Source organism: Hirundo rustica, chromosome 6 (genome assembly GCF_015227805.2).
Source record: "Hirundo rustica isolate bHirRus1 chromosome 6, bHirRus1.pri.v3, whole genome shotgun sequence".
Taxonomy (NCBI): domain Eukaryota; kingdom Metazoa; phylum Chordata; class Aves; order Passeriformes; family Hirundinidae; genus Hirundo; species Hirundo rustica.
Window position 1 is genome coordinate 30,233,515 of NC_053455.1, and position 14,765 is coordinate 30,248,279.

At 44.0% G+C, this 14,765-nt stretch overlaps 2 protein-coding genes across 3 annotated transcripts in view; one reads left to right on the forward strand and one right to left on the reverse strand.

The window, feature by feature from the left end:
- Positions 1 to 12,208: 12,208 nt before the first annotated feature.
- LOC120753921 (basic salivary proline-rich protein 2-like) lies at positions 12,209 to 13,030 on the reverse strand. The gene has a single exon (XM_040066773.1). The coding sequence runs from the start codon at positions 13,028 to 13,030 to the stop codon at positions 12,209 to 12,211; it is 822 nt and encodes a 273-aa protein (XP_039922707.1).
- An 84-nt stretch (positions 13,031 to 13,114) lies between these two features.
- The window catches only part of MAP3K9 (mitogen-activated protein kinase kinase kinase 9), a 62,051-nt gene continuing 60,400 nt past the window's right edge, over positions 13,115 to 14,765 (forward strand). For both annotated transcript variants that reach the window (XR_005701318.1, XM_040067233.1), the window contains exon 1: positions 13,115 to 13,415. Coding sequence is in view for 1 of the 2 variants with exons in the window: in XM_040067233.1 (XP_039923167.1) it covers positions 13,115 to 13,415 (301 nt within the window). In the remaining variant the exon portion in view is untranslated. The remainder of the gene's footprint in view (positions 13,416 to 14,765) is intronic.

Sequence of the window (14,765 nt, forward strand, 5' to 3'; positions counted from 1 at the left end):
CCTAAAAATAGCTCTGTCAGTGCCTCTTACAAGAAAATTGTAAGGGCATCATGCACTTTTACATTAAATCACCTAATTGTGTGGACATGTCCATACAGAAATCACAATGAGAAACATCCATGTCCCAGTAACCACGAGGTCTCTCTGAAAAAGGGGAATTTGCTAGAATTGCTGGAACATGAATTGCCTAAAAATGCCATGGAGATGAAACATAATAAACAAGGCTAAAATTAGAATATCCAAACACTCAGCTGACAGTATTTTAGCAGCATTTATACCACATTCTTTAAAGTACAGCACAGTGGTGCCTCTCTGTAAGAGATTTCTACCAAACAAATGATTTGTGATGCTACTGGGATAAATTGTAATTTAAGATCTTTGTTTGCAGTTAAACTCTATGTCTGAAGTACCAAGCTCCCATAGTATGATAATGAGCCCCCAAGAGAATCTTGTCAGTTTTGAAGGATTTCCTCTCGCTTATGGCTTTTCATAGCCATTTTTCTAGGAAAGTTGAGCTTTTTGAATTGGTCAGTCCCTGCCTAGGAAACAGTTCCAGTTTAAAGTACATTGCCAGAGGCAGAATTACAACATATTTTAAATGCCTATCAATTTCAGGGTATTGAAAAGAGGCAAAAATTAGGAACTCTAAGGAGGACATGTAAGCAGAATTTAGACAATAGTGTTAAGACACCTGGCTTATCAACAGGGAACTGTGGAAATCTGTGGAATAACTACTGGCACTGCAAGGTGAGAGGAAGTGAATATAAGTCACAATTACATGCAATTGCATTTTTTACAAAGATTTCCTTGGGAAAATTAGTTGAGAGGTCCTGCAAGTCTTAGCAGTTTCCCTAGAACTTCCTTGGATTTTAAGTTCATTCTGAATAATTAGAAAAGTAACTTCATATTTCTGTCTGATTTCAACTCCTTTGCTAACTGTGTATATAAGACTCCTCACTGAATACAGCCTTGTCTGAAGTGGAACATGGCAGTGACTGTGTGCTTTAGTAGGAGGTGTGAAGAATAATTTTGACATTCGAGACTATTGGAAACAGTATGTAATTCATTGCCTTGAGATGGAACGCGGCCATAGTTAACAACCTGGATTTGAGAAAAGAACTGCAGAATCTCATTTTTAAATCCCTTTTGGAAGGTAGCATCTCTAGTCATACAGTGCTTCAGTGCCAATATAGGTTCGTCATGGAAGAAGCAGTGCTATTTTTTAAACAACCAAAGTTTAAATTCCCAGAGATGTTGCATGATTTATACTGGCAAGAAATCTCAGCTGCCTCACAAGGTCTGCCCATTCCTGTACTCTTCTTTCTGTTCTCTGGAGGTCTCCCAGATAAATACTGAGCAGGTCAGACCTGCTTAATGTAGAAGAACAGATGAAATCATGCCCTGAGGTGTTGTGAATACTCTTTTTGTATTTGCTTGAATTGGCAGTGCCTGGAGGTATAGTTGACAGATTTCAGAATGTGAAAATTATTAATCAGGGGGTGCCCTGAAATGCTGCCTCTTTATAGCAAATCTAAAATAACTTGTGTTCCAGCAACCCTTTAAAGAGCTATTTAGAAAGCAAACCCATATGAGCTACCCAGTGAGTAACATTTGCTGTCCTAGACAATGGTTTCTTTTTCCCTAGGCCATGTTTTCTCTAAGCACAAGCTGAAGAAAGCCATCATCCTACAGTTGCATCGCTTCATGAACTAAATGAAATTGAGCATAAGTACAGCAGAAAGATGGAAGCCTGAAGGAGGTGTGATGAGAGTTTTCTTAGAGAGGACATATGTCCTCTAAAGAAAGCATCTTTGGCAGTCAGCTGGAGATGGCACAAGCATTGATCAAGGAAACAGCAGCAGCGGCAGCAAAGCTCTTCTTCCTCTTGTGCTGGCTGAATAGATTTGTTACAGCCATTCAATGGACAACTGGTTTTGGCCTACCTCCAAAAACAGCCTTCCATGTTAAACTGATGTGAGAGGGAGCCCTTACTGTAAGATAAACCCATAGCTACAGAGAAACACCTGCACACATTCGACTTGTCTCTCCTTGCAGCCTCTGCCTTCTCTGCCTTCTGCCTGAGCCAGCTCTCCATTGTAACGCAGTAAGGCAATGCCCGTGGGCAAAGAGCGCTGTGTGTATATGGACCCGTGTGTTCATGCACATGTATAGACACACCATAGGTTCTGAGACAGCATAATTTTTCATGCAAATCTTCTTTCAGCTGCATGACCCGATAGTCTTCAGCCTCTTTTCACGTCAGACTGGGTTTCACTTCTTATATTTATCCTTGTGTCCATGAGGTCTCACATCAGAATTCTTTGCCACACAAGTAAAGCCTGATGATACTCATCATGAGCAGTGTCACGATAGCACCAGATTGATTAAAGAACTATGTGCAGCCAGGAAAAGTGGACTTAGAAATAGATTAACTCTTCGCAGCTCAAAGTTATCTGTTAATTGGCACTGATACTAATGCATGTTTGATATATGTTTTTAATCTGGATGAAAACAACCTGCAAAGATGGTATCCTTAATTGCTTTGTACAGATGTTAATACTGTTACAAATATAGTGATCTGCTCTGGGTCATGATGTAAGTCATTGGCAAATCCTAGATCTAGCACCAAATCTCCCAAGTCCTGATCCATTAAACAGAGTTAAGTTTTACATGAACATAACATCTTCACAAACTGTCACAAGTACTGCAGTCAGTGGTAGACAGTGAGTTTTTTCTTGGTTCAGAGACAAGGCAGTGGGATGAAAATAAGGCTACTCTTTCTCCTATACCTATTAGTCCCATGAGAGTGTTCTCCAGCTCATACCAGGAGCAGATAATGATCAGCACAAAAGTGGTGAAGTTCACAGGTCAGAGAATTGTAGGTGGATGAATTCCAGCTCTCAGCCTGTCTAAAGGGTTTTCTGCAAACATTGCTCATTTTCAATCCCTTCTGTGTAAAAACCCACAGGATACTCTCTGAGAAGATGCAAGCCTTTGAAGAGTTTCTTCCTGATCTTTTGCTCAGAAATGAGGGAATTTACCCATCATGGAACAGCCTGTAAATCCCTCATGGCAGATCCTTAGGAATTCTCAGGCATCCAGAGGTGCCTGTATTTCCCAAAACCGCTTGCATTGGTGCCTTGTGCAGCTGCTGTGCTCTTCACTCCAGAATACTGTCCATATTAATAACACCAGTCTTGGTGCATTCTTTATTGCTCTGCAGCATGGAAAGATATATTCAATCCTTTGGGAAATGTTTGATGGATTAAGCGATGAAGAATGATCAGGAAGAAAACTATTAGACAGTGAAGGAATTAGTTGTAGGTGTAGGATGCTGATGATAGTTGTATATTTCTGACCACATCTGCCAGAGAAACCCATTTTTTGTGTTGTCTTTCTGAGGCTATATAACCTTCAGTTTTTCATAGGCCTTTCCAGATCAGTGGTGACTACAAAATGGACTGGAAACACTTTTGTGGAGATAAACAATGGAAGTGATCTAACATTAAAAATAACCCTAAAGGCAAAAAAATCAGAAACCGCTTTGAAACAAAGGAAGGGTGGAGTAAGCTACCCTTTTGGAGAGACTTATACTTACAGAACCCAGAAATGCCGGTGAAGGTTATGTCAGAAATCTGTGAGCCATATGCTTTTAGCTGTTATGTACAGTGTTCTAAACATTATAGAAATTAGGGATCTTGTTACAAAATTTACAGCAGCTAAAATTAGTTTTGGAGTAATTTATCTTTTTGCCATTGTTTCAGCATGTGCTGTGGCATGAAAAGAGGAAGTTTCTTTGCAAAAAATATTTTAACCACAAAAAGATATTTTGCAGTAGAACAAGTGTTCCCAGGATTTAATTCACTATTGAGTGCTACATAAATCATAGGAAAAACAGTTTCACTGTGATAACAACAGAATTAAGTACAGGTAACTAAAGTAATTTGATTATTGGACTGCATTTTGAATTTTTTCACAGTTAGTTTGTAGCAATACAACTAAATGCTTTCTTGTAAATCTTTAAATAACATATGACGAAAAACAAGCAAAACACTTTAGGATTTTTTTAAAGTCAAAGCTTCAGGTGTAATTTTGAAAGCTCTAGATTGAAAAGCATCTTTATTCACGACTATTACTTCTACGGACATCAGGAAAACTGTGCATATCTCTGCTTTTAATGCAGAAAGTGTCTACCATCTGAATCTTACAAGTAAACAGTTCAGAACTTATAATTAGCCAGCTTTTCACTGGCCTCCCTTCTGCCTTACTTCTTAGAACTGGTCTAAACAACACATACGTTCTCAAAAAGTTTTCTGTGTGACTGGCAGGCCTGTAGGAGCTTCTGTCAGATGCTATTCTCACTAGCTAATTTCATCTCCTGGTTCTGCGTACCTCATCATGTTACAAACTTTGAGACAAGTGCTTAAATTGTCAGATTTGCAACAGAGAAATTATAAGGGACTGAGTTTAATGTAGTGATGGATGAATATCAGCTTCAGGCTAGAAAAGTTTAGAAGGAAGGGGACTGATGTCTCCAGAAAATCCATCAAATTCAATTAGCTAGAGTGACCTTCAAGGAAATTCTGTTGCAAGTGGCTGCACAGTCTACATGCGTGGCCTTGTGTAGTCTTCAGGAAAAGGAAAGATTTCATTACTGAAATCTTGCCCTTTATAGTAATACCTCATCTTTTCCCCACCAATGAGATAGCAGTGGCCATTGTATTTGTGACCCATCTTTCTTTCTAACACTCTCTATGCAATATAATGGATCGAAGCGAGCAGGGAGTTAGTCAGTCTTTGAGTGTACAAGCCTGAACACCTGTCACATTCTCTGAATCCATCAGCAAGGAAAGAGACAGAAGTCCTAGATGTGCACGTACAGTTACAATTGAATTAAGACTATTCAAAGCTCAAGTGAAAGTTAGTTAACCTGCCTTACCTCCTGCAGAGTTTTTAAGAAAAAGAAACAAGATTACATCCAAAATGCATGTGTTTCTTTCTTTCTTCTCACTCTTACATCTCACCCTTAGGATTTGTAATGGCAGCCTTAAGATCCACAGAAGGTTAAAAGCGGTAAACTGGAGAACAGGAAAGAACTGGAATCAACCCTAGTTTCTAAGCAAAAAATACCTTGTTTGAGGGTGAAGCTGGAGAAAAGTATGGTAAGAGTAGTGTGAAGCATGGACCATAAAAAGGGGTCTTCCAAGGACAAAAAGGCTGTTTAGGGGAGCCTGTAGACCTAAGTCTTCCAGACTACCTTGTGTACCTAGAAGAGGCTGGTGGTGTTATTTTTAATAAAATGAAGGTAAAGAGAATTGATGCTTCTACTGAAAACAGCTGTGATATGGTTTCTCATATATGCTAAGGGATTACTTGAAACAGTTCTATTTTCAGTGCTATACCTCCGGCTAGGCTTACTGGTTGTGGGATGTAAGCAGGGCCTGGCAAATTCCCTCCTGGAGGGTGCTAACTTCACCAGATGAAGCGCTCACGGGGGATGACTCACACTACCTCATTTCTTCACTATTACGCAACTTGCTTTTTTCCCACAGTAACGTTTTCTTCCACATTTCGTTCAGTGATATTTTTTTCCTTTCAGTAAAAGCGCCTGCCTTTTATCATGATTTCACCCTGAAACAGGCAAGGGAATTCAGTAATGCAACCTGGCAGGGTGTCAAAAATCCATTTTCTCAAGAGGAACAGGAAAAAGGTAATAATGGTTTGAGGAACTGGAAAACAAATACGTTCGATGTAGACTACAATTGGTTCATCTCGGTGAACAAAAACAATGAGCTCTGAACCCTGAGGGAACAGCGCAAGGCTCCGGCAGAGCCGAAAACAGCCGGGCCGAGAATCCCCCCGTTTTGAAGCGCGGCGCAGCCGGGGGCGCTGCGGGCCGGCGGCGGGCGGGACCGCGGGCTCCCGGCGCCCCCCGCTGGGCTCCGGGGGCTCCATCGCCACCGGAACGGGCGCGATTTCAGGTTCGACCGCCCGCGGAACGGGAAGAGCCATGGGCAAGCAATATGTACGCGCAAAAATGCAGTCTTTCGTGCACGAACCAATCTTATTCTTACCGGCTCTTTTAGCGGCATAGTTTGGAGAGGAAATACGACACCGCGACAAAGAACGCATCTATCCTTCACAAGTTAGTTATGATTAATGTTATCTTTTGAATACAGCTCAGGTACCAATTAGACTCAACGACACTGACCAGTCTGTAGTCTGGGACTGAACCGTCTGGGCTCACTCCATGAATCACATATTCCTTGTCCTTCAAAAGCTTCAGCTGTACGGTGCCTTGATGGTGCAGGACCGAGCCCACTAATTAAGACCACCAAGTTGAGAAAGAAAATCGTGTAAAGAGATAACACAAATTAATTCTGGATTGTAAAGGCAGAGTTCTTGACATGGCTTCAACCCTGTAACATGAAATCCCGGCTCAATGCATGTCTCTGGCTGTCCGTGGATCTGGTGCTGTCAGTACTGAGAGATAGCGTCACAATAAAAACATGATGTGTCTCTCTGCCCACACTTAACTAAAAGATCAAAACAGACTTAGGTCTATTTTCATGTAGGTATGAGGAAACCTCCTTCTAGTTGCCTTATGAATTATAGAATGGATATAATATCGTATCTGAGCTTAGTCGCCAGGCATAGAGTTGACATTGTAAGGGGAAATCAAGGCAGAAAATTTTCCAGTAGTTATCCATTTTTGAAAAGAGGCTCCTCTAACTAATTATGCTAAGGATTTAAACTGGGATTGTAAATAAAAGGAAACAGCAGGCAAATGTCGCCTGTTCTCTCAAGACAATGTGTCAAAGAACAATTACAATGAAGACAGAGAGGAAACGGCTGTGGGGTGGACCTTACTGCAGCCTTCTAGTACATAAAGGGGGCTCTAGTATATAAAGAGGCATAAAGAGCTGCAGTGGGTCAATTGACAAGGGCAAGTAATGATAGGACAAGGGGTAATGGCTTTAAACTGACAAAGGGCATGTCTAGATTAAATATTAGGAAGAACTTCTTTAGTAGGAATTTGCTAGGAAGGTGAGGGTGATAAGACACTGGAACAGGTTGTTCAGGGAAGCTGTGGCTACCCCATCCCTGGAAGTGTTCCATGCTAGGTTGGATGTGGCCCTGAGTCATATGGTTTAGTGAAAGATGTCCTTACCCTTGGGACAGGGGACATGGGGTTTGGAACAAGGCAGGGTTGTTGGAAGGAGATGATCTTTAATGTCTCTTCTAACCCAAGCCATTATATAATTCTATGATAATTACTACTGCACTGACCTCATTGGTCTTATATTAGATTGGGGGTTATTATTCTGAATAGTATGTTAGCTCAGTAAATACAAATTAGGAAAAAAAAAGACACCAGCCTCAATCGACAAAAGGATTATGCTACTCCAAATGAAAAGGTTATCTATTCTATGCCTGTAACTTTATAATGACAGATTCAGCAGAGCAATAATATGGTATGAGGCTCTGATTTGCATATGAATGCCATTTTCTTGTGGGTGTTGTGTCTCTGTATGTTCAGAAATGAAGTTTGCATCTGTATGGTTTGAACTCAGATGCAGGATTCTTCATTTTTTGTGTTGTCTTTCTGAAGCTATTCAAGAGTGGCTTTGGTGATCTGAAAACTGTCCCAAAGGCTTTGTTTGACAAACTTAAAACCTAAACAAAATACCTTGTTTTCCTTCTTGGTTTTGTTATTTCCAAACAAAATCTCATTTGCCCTCACAAACAAGGGAGACTTGGTGGTTCCATGGGCAGAAGGCCTTGAATGGGAGATGAGGTGCCGGAGGCAGTGCAGAGTGTTTTGAGTGAGTGCTGCACAATGTGCTGGCCGTGACACTGCAGGGTAGTCTGCTGCTGCTTTATTTTTCACATGAAAAATGAAAACAAAGATCAAGGCTATCAGCACCTATAAAGATTTCAGAAACCTGAAAAGTTTTCTGTAGTGTCTTTGCTGAACTCTGGTGAGAGCATTTGCATTGCACTAATCACAGTTCTGCAAATAAGTTAAATATTTGTTCCGCACATTAGTGAAACTGTGGCACAATGTTGTCTGTGTTGCAGCACAGTCTGATATTCCCTTATAGGAGAAACAACTCTATGACTAATCAAACAAGAGCTGTATGTGTGGCTTGGATTGAGGTAATACGCAGTGTGCAAATGTTAATCATTACTAAGCCAAAGTTAACCATTATTTCTGTTAGGTGTATATTTTTTAGTGCAGACAGAAACCTCACTTGAAAGTGTTCCTTTGTTATATATTTTTTTAGAGGGATGCAGATGTATGAATGATTCATGTTGCATGTGAAATTATGCTGTGACTTATAATAAATAGCCATTGCTATATTTTGTTATGAAACCAGATCCTAAATTTAAAATCCAAGTCTGTCTGTAAAATCTAGTGCAAGCTTCCAGATTTTGGCCCAGAATTCCTACTCTCCAGCAATTTAAGTCTTTTATTTTTCCAGGTCATCCGTTTTATGGAGAAAGAACATATAGCCATCTGGGAGATTAGCATATATATTTTATGAAGCAGAGTAGAGCTCTCTCTTTACTGACTCAGATGCTAAAGACCCAGATTTGCAGCCTGCCTCCTAGCTAGCACAGCACAGTTCATAAAGCTTCTGTTGCCAGTGGCTTACCCCTCTCCCCCTCATCAAGAGCAAACCTACACTAAAGTGATGTTGGCAAAGCAGTACTGTTCTAAAGTGGGGGAAAAAAACAGTCCAGCTTTACAGCCAAGTAGAGAGGCAATTTTTAATGACAGAAGGATCCATTTGTCTGGATTGTAAAGCTTACATTGTTTGAGTAGAAATTATCAGCAATTGATCAAACAAATCTGGCTACTGGAGTAAGATTCATCTCCAGAGTGGTATATATGGCTATATCTGGGGATATAGGCATGGAACACATCTGTGGTATATCCTCTGAAATGTATAAAAGCCAAATGAGAGTGCTGGGTTAATTTAATATGCAATATAAATTACCACAGGATGTAAAAGGAGTGAGCTGCAATAAGATGTGCCAAGGGGCATCTCCTCAATCTTTTATACTTTCTTACTGCGCTGGTAGAGACGTGCTGTCATTGTAGCTGTAGTTGGAATTACAGTATGTTCCTAGTACTGCAGTGTAGTTGGACTGTGCCAGCAGTATTGCCTTTTTTTCTGGACATTCATCTTCCTTTTTGTTTTTTAATACCATTCTCGGGGTTTTTTCCTTTACGGAACACAGATACTAGGAACCTAGACTGCCAACATTTTGATATCCAGTGTAGATTTATAACCATGGACTTCCAAGTTTTAATAATTTATAGAGTTGCTAAGTCCAGTGGTAGTCTGCACAAGCCTCTAGAAAACATAGGACAAACGCTGAGATCATAATCCTAAATTTGTATTAATAATGCTACTGAATAAGCAGAATATTTTCCATTGTTTCTTAAATCAAAGACTGGAAATAGACTGGCCTCTTTGTTACCCTCTAATAATTTGTTGGTACTTTTAAAATATAGATGCAAAAATGAGGCTGAATTAAAAGCTTTGGCTCAAAGTTCCCAGTTTGAAGAAAGTTTGAACTAAATTCAGCGTATCATCTGCATTTTGCAGCTTAGACTCTTCTTTTGAAACACATTATAACAAAATCCTTGTCCAAATTTTAAGGAGCAAAGAGTATGTATTCAAATACAGACTTTAAGAATTGGATCTATTATACTTAGAATCTAATTCCCATTATTCATATCTGCTGAATAATCATGGGAACAGATACAGTTCTTTTCTGTTATCTTATCTGCATTTCTTATTAGAAAATGCATAAGAAAAAAATTTCAATGTAGCATTTGGGCTATATGTTCATCAGAAATGCTTGCACCATTTCAAAAATCTTTCTGTATCTTGCCAATGCTAAAATGTCATCTTTCAAAGACTGCACGGAGACAGTCTTTAACGTTCTCTTCATCTACCTTTTGCCAGTTACTGGAATATGAATTTAACATTTACTGACAGTTCTATTTACCTTGATGCTAAGAACAGCCTACCCAATCTGGCCAGATCTTTGCATTCAGAAACCAGTCGCTGACATGCCTGGTAAAAGATGCCAAGAGAAGTCTGTGAGAGTGGGAAAATCCTATGATGGATCTTCCGAGTATTTCTCTGGACATTCTCCGAGGTCCAGGCACAAGTGACAGGCTTTCTGAGCCAGTCACACTACTTTTGTAGAAACAAACATATAATCACAGGGGGGAAAAAAAGGGAAAAAAACATAGGTGTCTTTTGAGAAGCAAAGCTGTGTACTTTGATATCAAGGCATTCCACAAGATGGCAGGGTTCTGTCTTGGCAGGTCACTACAGCAGGCAACCTGAGACTCTACAGTAGCAGTTTTTTCCTATGATAGTTTTCACCATCAGTAATATAACTCTCTACTTTAAGTCTGTCAGTGCTCTGTAGTAGTGATCAAAATAAGTGGCAAACAGCTGAAAGACAGGAGGCCTCTATTTTCTTGTGTCTCACTCACATTTTTTATATTACAACATTTAAAGCACCAAATTCACGTAAAGCATAATTTCTCACTTAGTGAATTGAAGTAATAATTCTTTTTCTACATAAAGTTAGACAGAAAATTATTGCATGCAACTGCAGTTACTTTAACTAGGAACGTTAACAGCAGTCCTTCACATTCCATCTCAGTCATCTATTATTCGAACCCCAAAAACCATGAATACAGCTACTTGTTACCCCTTGTCTTCATGGCCAAGACAAGGTAACTTAAAGATGGGATGTTGCTGAAAAAGCCAGGTGGTTGTCCCTTTCACCTGTTCTGCTTCCTTGTGCTGGCTTTAAGGTCTGTGTGTACAGTCCTAATGCAAGTCAGATCAACCTAAAAAGCTGATTGAAAACTAGCTGCTTTTACTCAGAGGCTTAGCTTTCAGCTAGATAAAGGAGCTGAAATGACTCCACAGCCACACAGTCACCACTGTTGCAATCAGGAAAGCAGGTCAAGCATGTGACAAGGGGCAGGAAAGTCCCTTTCAGCAACAGAGTAGTATTGGATAAGCTTACACTAATTGTGAAAACACAACCTTAAGTAACAAAGGAATAGTGGAGAGGATGCATCCTCAGTTTTGCCCTCACTGAAAGAGGCAATGGAGACAGAGGAGAAAACCTAAAGCTCGGTTCTTAGACAAGTTCAACTGAAAACTTGTGCTGGTGCATGCCGAAATCTTGCATGCATCAGAGTGAAATGTTAGTTCTGACCTCAACTAGACACGTTTTGTTCTGTATTTGTAAAATAAGGATACTAATATACCAGGTATTTGTAGATCATGTTTGCTTGGTTTCTGTGAGAAACAAAGGCTCTGAAATATAGGGAAAAAAGAGAGAAAACAGAATAATTGTAGTTCCCAGTAGGGTTCTCTGCAGTACTTGTTAGTAAGGTTCTGTTGAGTGTATTCCCAGAGTAAATTCAAGTAAATTCAAATATTTTACAAACAATGATAAGGATTTTGAATTAACTCAGAGCATGTTACACTTAAGATCTTCATCATTCTATTAAAAACCTAAACCCTGGTGCTCCCTATAAAGGTGCTACAGCATAATGCTAGTGCAAGGATAGGTAAAGAGACAGAACACCAATGCACAAAATTAAAGAATTATTAGCAGCTACTCTGTACATAAACCAAACCAAAGGCCTCAGTTGGGGATGAAGAATTTTTTAAAAATCCATCTTGCAGAGAAGAATTGTGTAATTGCATTTACTAAGCACTACAGAATAACTAAGCCCTACATTTTATGTGTAAGTGGGAAGACATCAGGTGTGGTCAGGGTGCTTGGGCTTCTCATTTGGTATGAATGGGCTTTGTTATGATGAAGCATGAACAGAGAATTTTCATTTCCAGTTTTACCACTGAAATTCAAATGAGGATTAAAAATTAAGAAATAGAGTGAAATTCAAATAAAATCTCCCAGCAGTATCACCAAGTGCAACAAATTCCATTGACAAGATCTGGTGTCTTCACAAGCTATGAAAACCCTGGTAGCAGGGAGAAGGAATTTGGATTTTCAGGACCGAGCAGCTACACGCCGATTGTGAGAGTGAGAACTAAATTCTGTTAATTTTTAAGAAAGGCATTCAGCAGGGATACGCCCACGGTAACCTCGTATAGAAACCATCTAACACCCGTGCTTAATTTTGGGCCGGTTATGGAAAACCATGGCCTAAGAGAACACCGAGACTTTGTCGGGTTCCCGGCCCAAGCCCGCGCTCCGTGTTCCTGGGGCGGTGGCGGTCCCCAAGGGGCGGTGGCGGTCCCTGAGGGCGGTGGCGGTCCCCGCGGGCGGTGGCGATCCCCGAGGGCGGTGGCCGGCTCCTAGGGGCGGTGGCGGTCCCCAAGGAGCGGTGGCGGTCCCCAAGGGGCCGGGACACACCGAGCTCAGGGGCGGTGGGGGCCGGCCCAGGTGCGCGCCGCCTCCGCCCGCCACCAGGTGGCGCCCTCCCGCTCCGCCCTCGGGCCCCCCCACCTCGCCCTTGGCCCGTGTCATGCCCCTTTCCCCAGCCAATGAGAAGCGGCGGAGAAGGCGGAGATCGCAGCTCGCGGTCCAATGGGAAGCGAGAGCTGACCGGGCGGGGGCCAATCGGGGGCGCACCGGTGAGTGCGCGACTCCGGGACCGGGAGCCGGGAGGGGAGGGGGCGTGGCCAAGGGGGCGCAGGCCCTCAATCAGGTGAGGGCGGTGCTGACGGGCGGCGGCGGCGGCCAATGGCCGCGCGGGGGCGGGGCCCGCCCTTCCCTCCCCTCGCGCCGCCGAAGCTGCCAGAGAGTCAGGTGGCTCCGGGATGCGCGGCGGCGGCGGCAGGAGGCGGAGGCGGGCGCGGAGGAGGCGGCGGATGGGGGGGATGCGGCGGCTCCTCCACGGCACGGGCTGCCTGGTCTCGCCCTTGCCCGCGCTGGGCTGAGGCGGCCCCGCGCCGGGAAGCCCCGGCAGCGGCGGCGGCCCCTGGTGCCGGCGGGCGCCGGGCCGCATGAACAATAGGCGGCGGCCCCGGCCCCGCCGCTCCCCGCAGCGCCCGGCTGCCGCGGGCGCCTCCCCCTATGGAGCAGCCTCGCCATGGAGCCCCTCACCGAGCTCAGCCAGGAAGGCGCGGGCGGCGGGGAGCCGCCGGGCGACGGGCCGCTCTGGACCGCTGTCTTCGAATACGAGGCGTGCGGCGAGGACGAGCTGAGCCTGCGGCCGGGGGACGTGGTGCAGGTGCTGTCCCGGGACTCACACGTGTCCGGCGACGAGGGCTGGTGGACGGGCAAGATCGACCAGCGCGTCGGCATCTTCCCCAGCAACTACGTGAGCAGCGGCGTGCAGGGGAGCGGCGCGGAGCTGCGCGCCCGGTACCCGCCGCCCCCCGCCATACAGCGTAAGGGAGCCCGGGCCCGGGGCGGGGGAGTCGGCGCGGCCCTTCCGCCGAGAGGGGAGGGAGCCAGGGGAGAAGCCCGGTCCTGCCCCCTATCGCGGGCTTGGGGTGGGTATGGGAGCGGGGACGAGACCGGCGGAACTGCCGAGGTTGTGGGGGGAGCCGAGGCTCGGCGCTCCCGATGTCCCTGGGGGGAGGCCTGGCCCGGCCCTTCCGTGGGTTCTCTTGGAAGCCGGTGCTGCCTCTGAGGGGGAAGGGAAGGCCCATCCCGGTAGCGAGCGGCCGTGGGAGGCCGCGGGCCCAGCCAGCGGCGGGGCGGGCCTGCGATGGCCTTCGGCGGCGAGCGGAGGGGCTACGGCGTCCCAGCCCCCCCGCCCTGGGGCCGCCCCAGGGCCCCGGTGTGTTCCCTTTCCCACCCGCGGGGGTATTCCTGCTGCTCCAGTGCCCTTCGGTCTTCCAGGCTAGCGCACCGCTCCCTGGGAGGCAGAGCCTCGCTCAGTGTGTTGTTAGCGTTTCAGCGACGCCGGGAGCGGTTTCCTATTGTTAAGACCTGTGTTTCCAGGGGCTGATAAATTTTCACCAAGCGACAGAATCCTGGCGGCTGGGCAGTGGTGGAATCATCAGGGCTCTGGTCATTCAGCCTTTAAGAATATTCTTAAAGAAAGGTTTCTGTGAGGGATGCAGTTGTTTTCTGAAGTATTGATTCACTACTAATACTTGTTAAGTATTATCCTACTTACTAACCAGAAGCTTATTATTTCTGACATAAAAATTTCTAAGTTGACTTGTGTTACTAGGTTCCTCTGCCCTCTTACAAATTCTGTCTTAAAATACCTGTGAATGAGTTGTATCCTCGCTTGGATATCTGGGCCTGCCTGATGGTCATTTGACTATGTTGCAGTGCTGAGGGCACTGAGGGACTGTTTTGTTTCCCTGAATTTCAGTGCAGTTTTGAAGCCTTTGTTGGAGATGGAGAATAGGGCTATTTCATCTCTGCATTTTTTTAGTCAGTATGAACAATTGTGGAAAAAGAAACAACATGGAATGACTTTCTAGATCCTGTTTATCTGTCACCATTGACAATTCAGGCTAGGATGCTTTTTTTTTTTTTTTTTTTGGAGGGGCAGAGAAAAATCTTTAGACCAGTAGGCTTTTCTAGAAAGTAAAGGAGTGAGAAGATGGTTTGTCCTATCTAGGCCATATCTCCAAGGAGTACAACTAATAGCTTTTTTTCTTACTTTGTATTCTGCTTGAAAGCATTTAGGTAAAACTCAGTAATTTGTAGCATTGCCCTTGGGCTCGTGGAAGGACTAGGTGCTGTTCCTTTCTTTCATGCTGCAAGAGCATTGGTAA

Excerpts from the sequence above, each read along its gene's own strand:
- LOC120753921 (XM_040066773.1), bottom strand. The coding sequence starts at position 13,030 with ATGCGGCCCGGCGCCCGCCGGCACCAGGGGCCGCCGCCGCTGCCGGGG.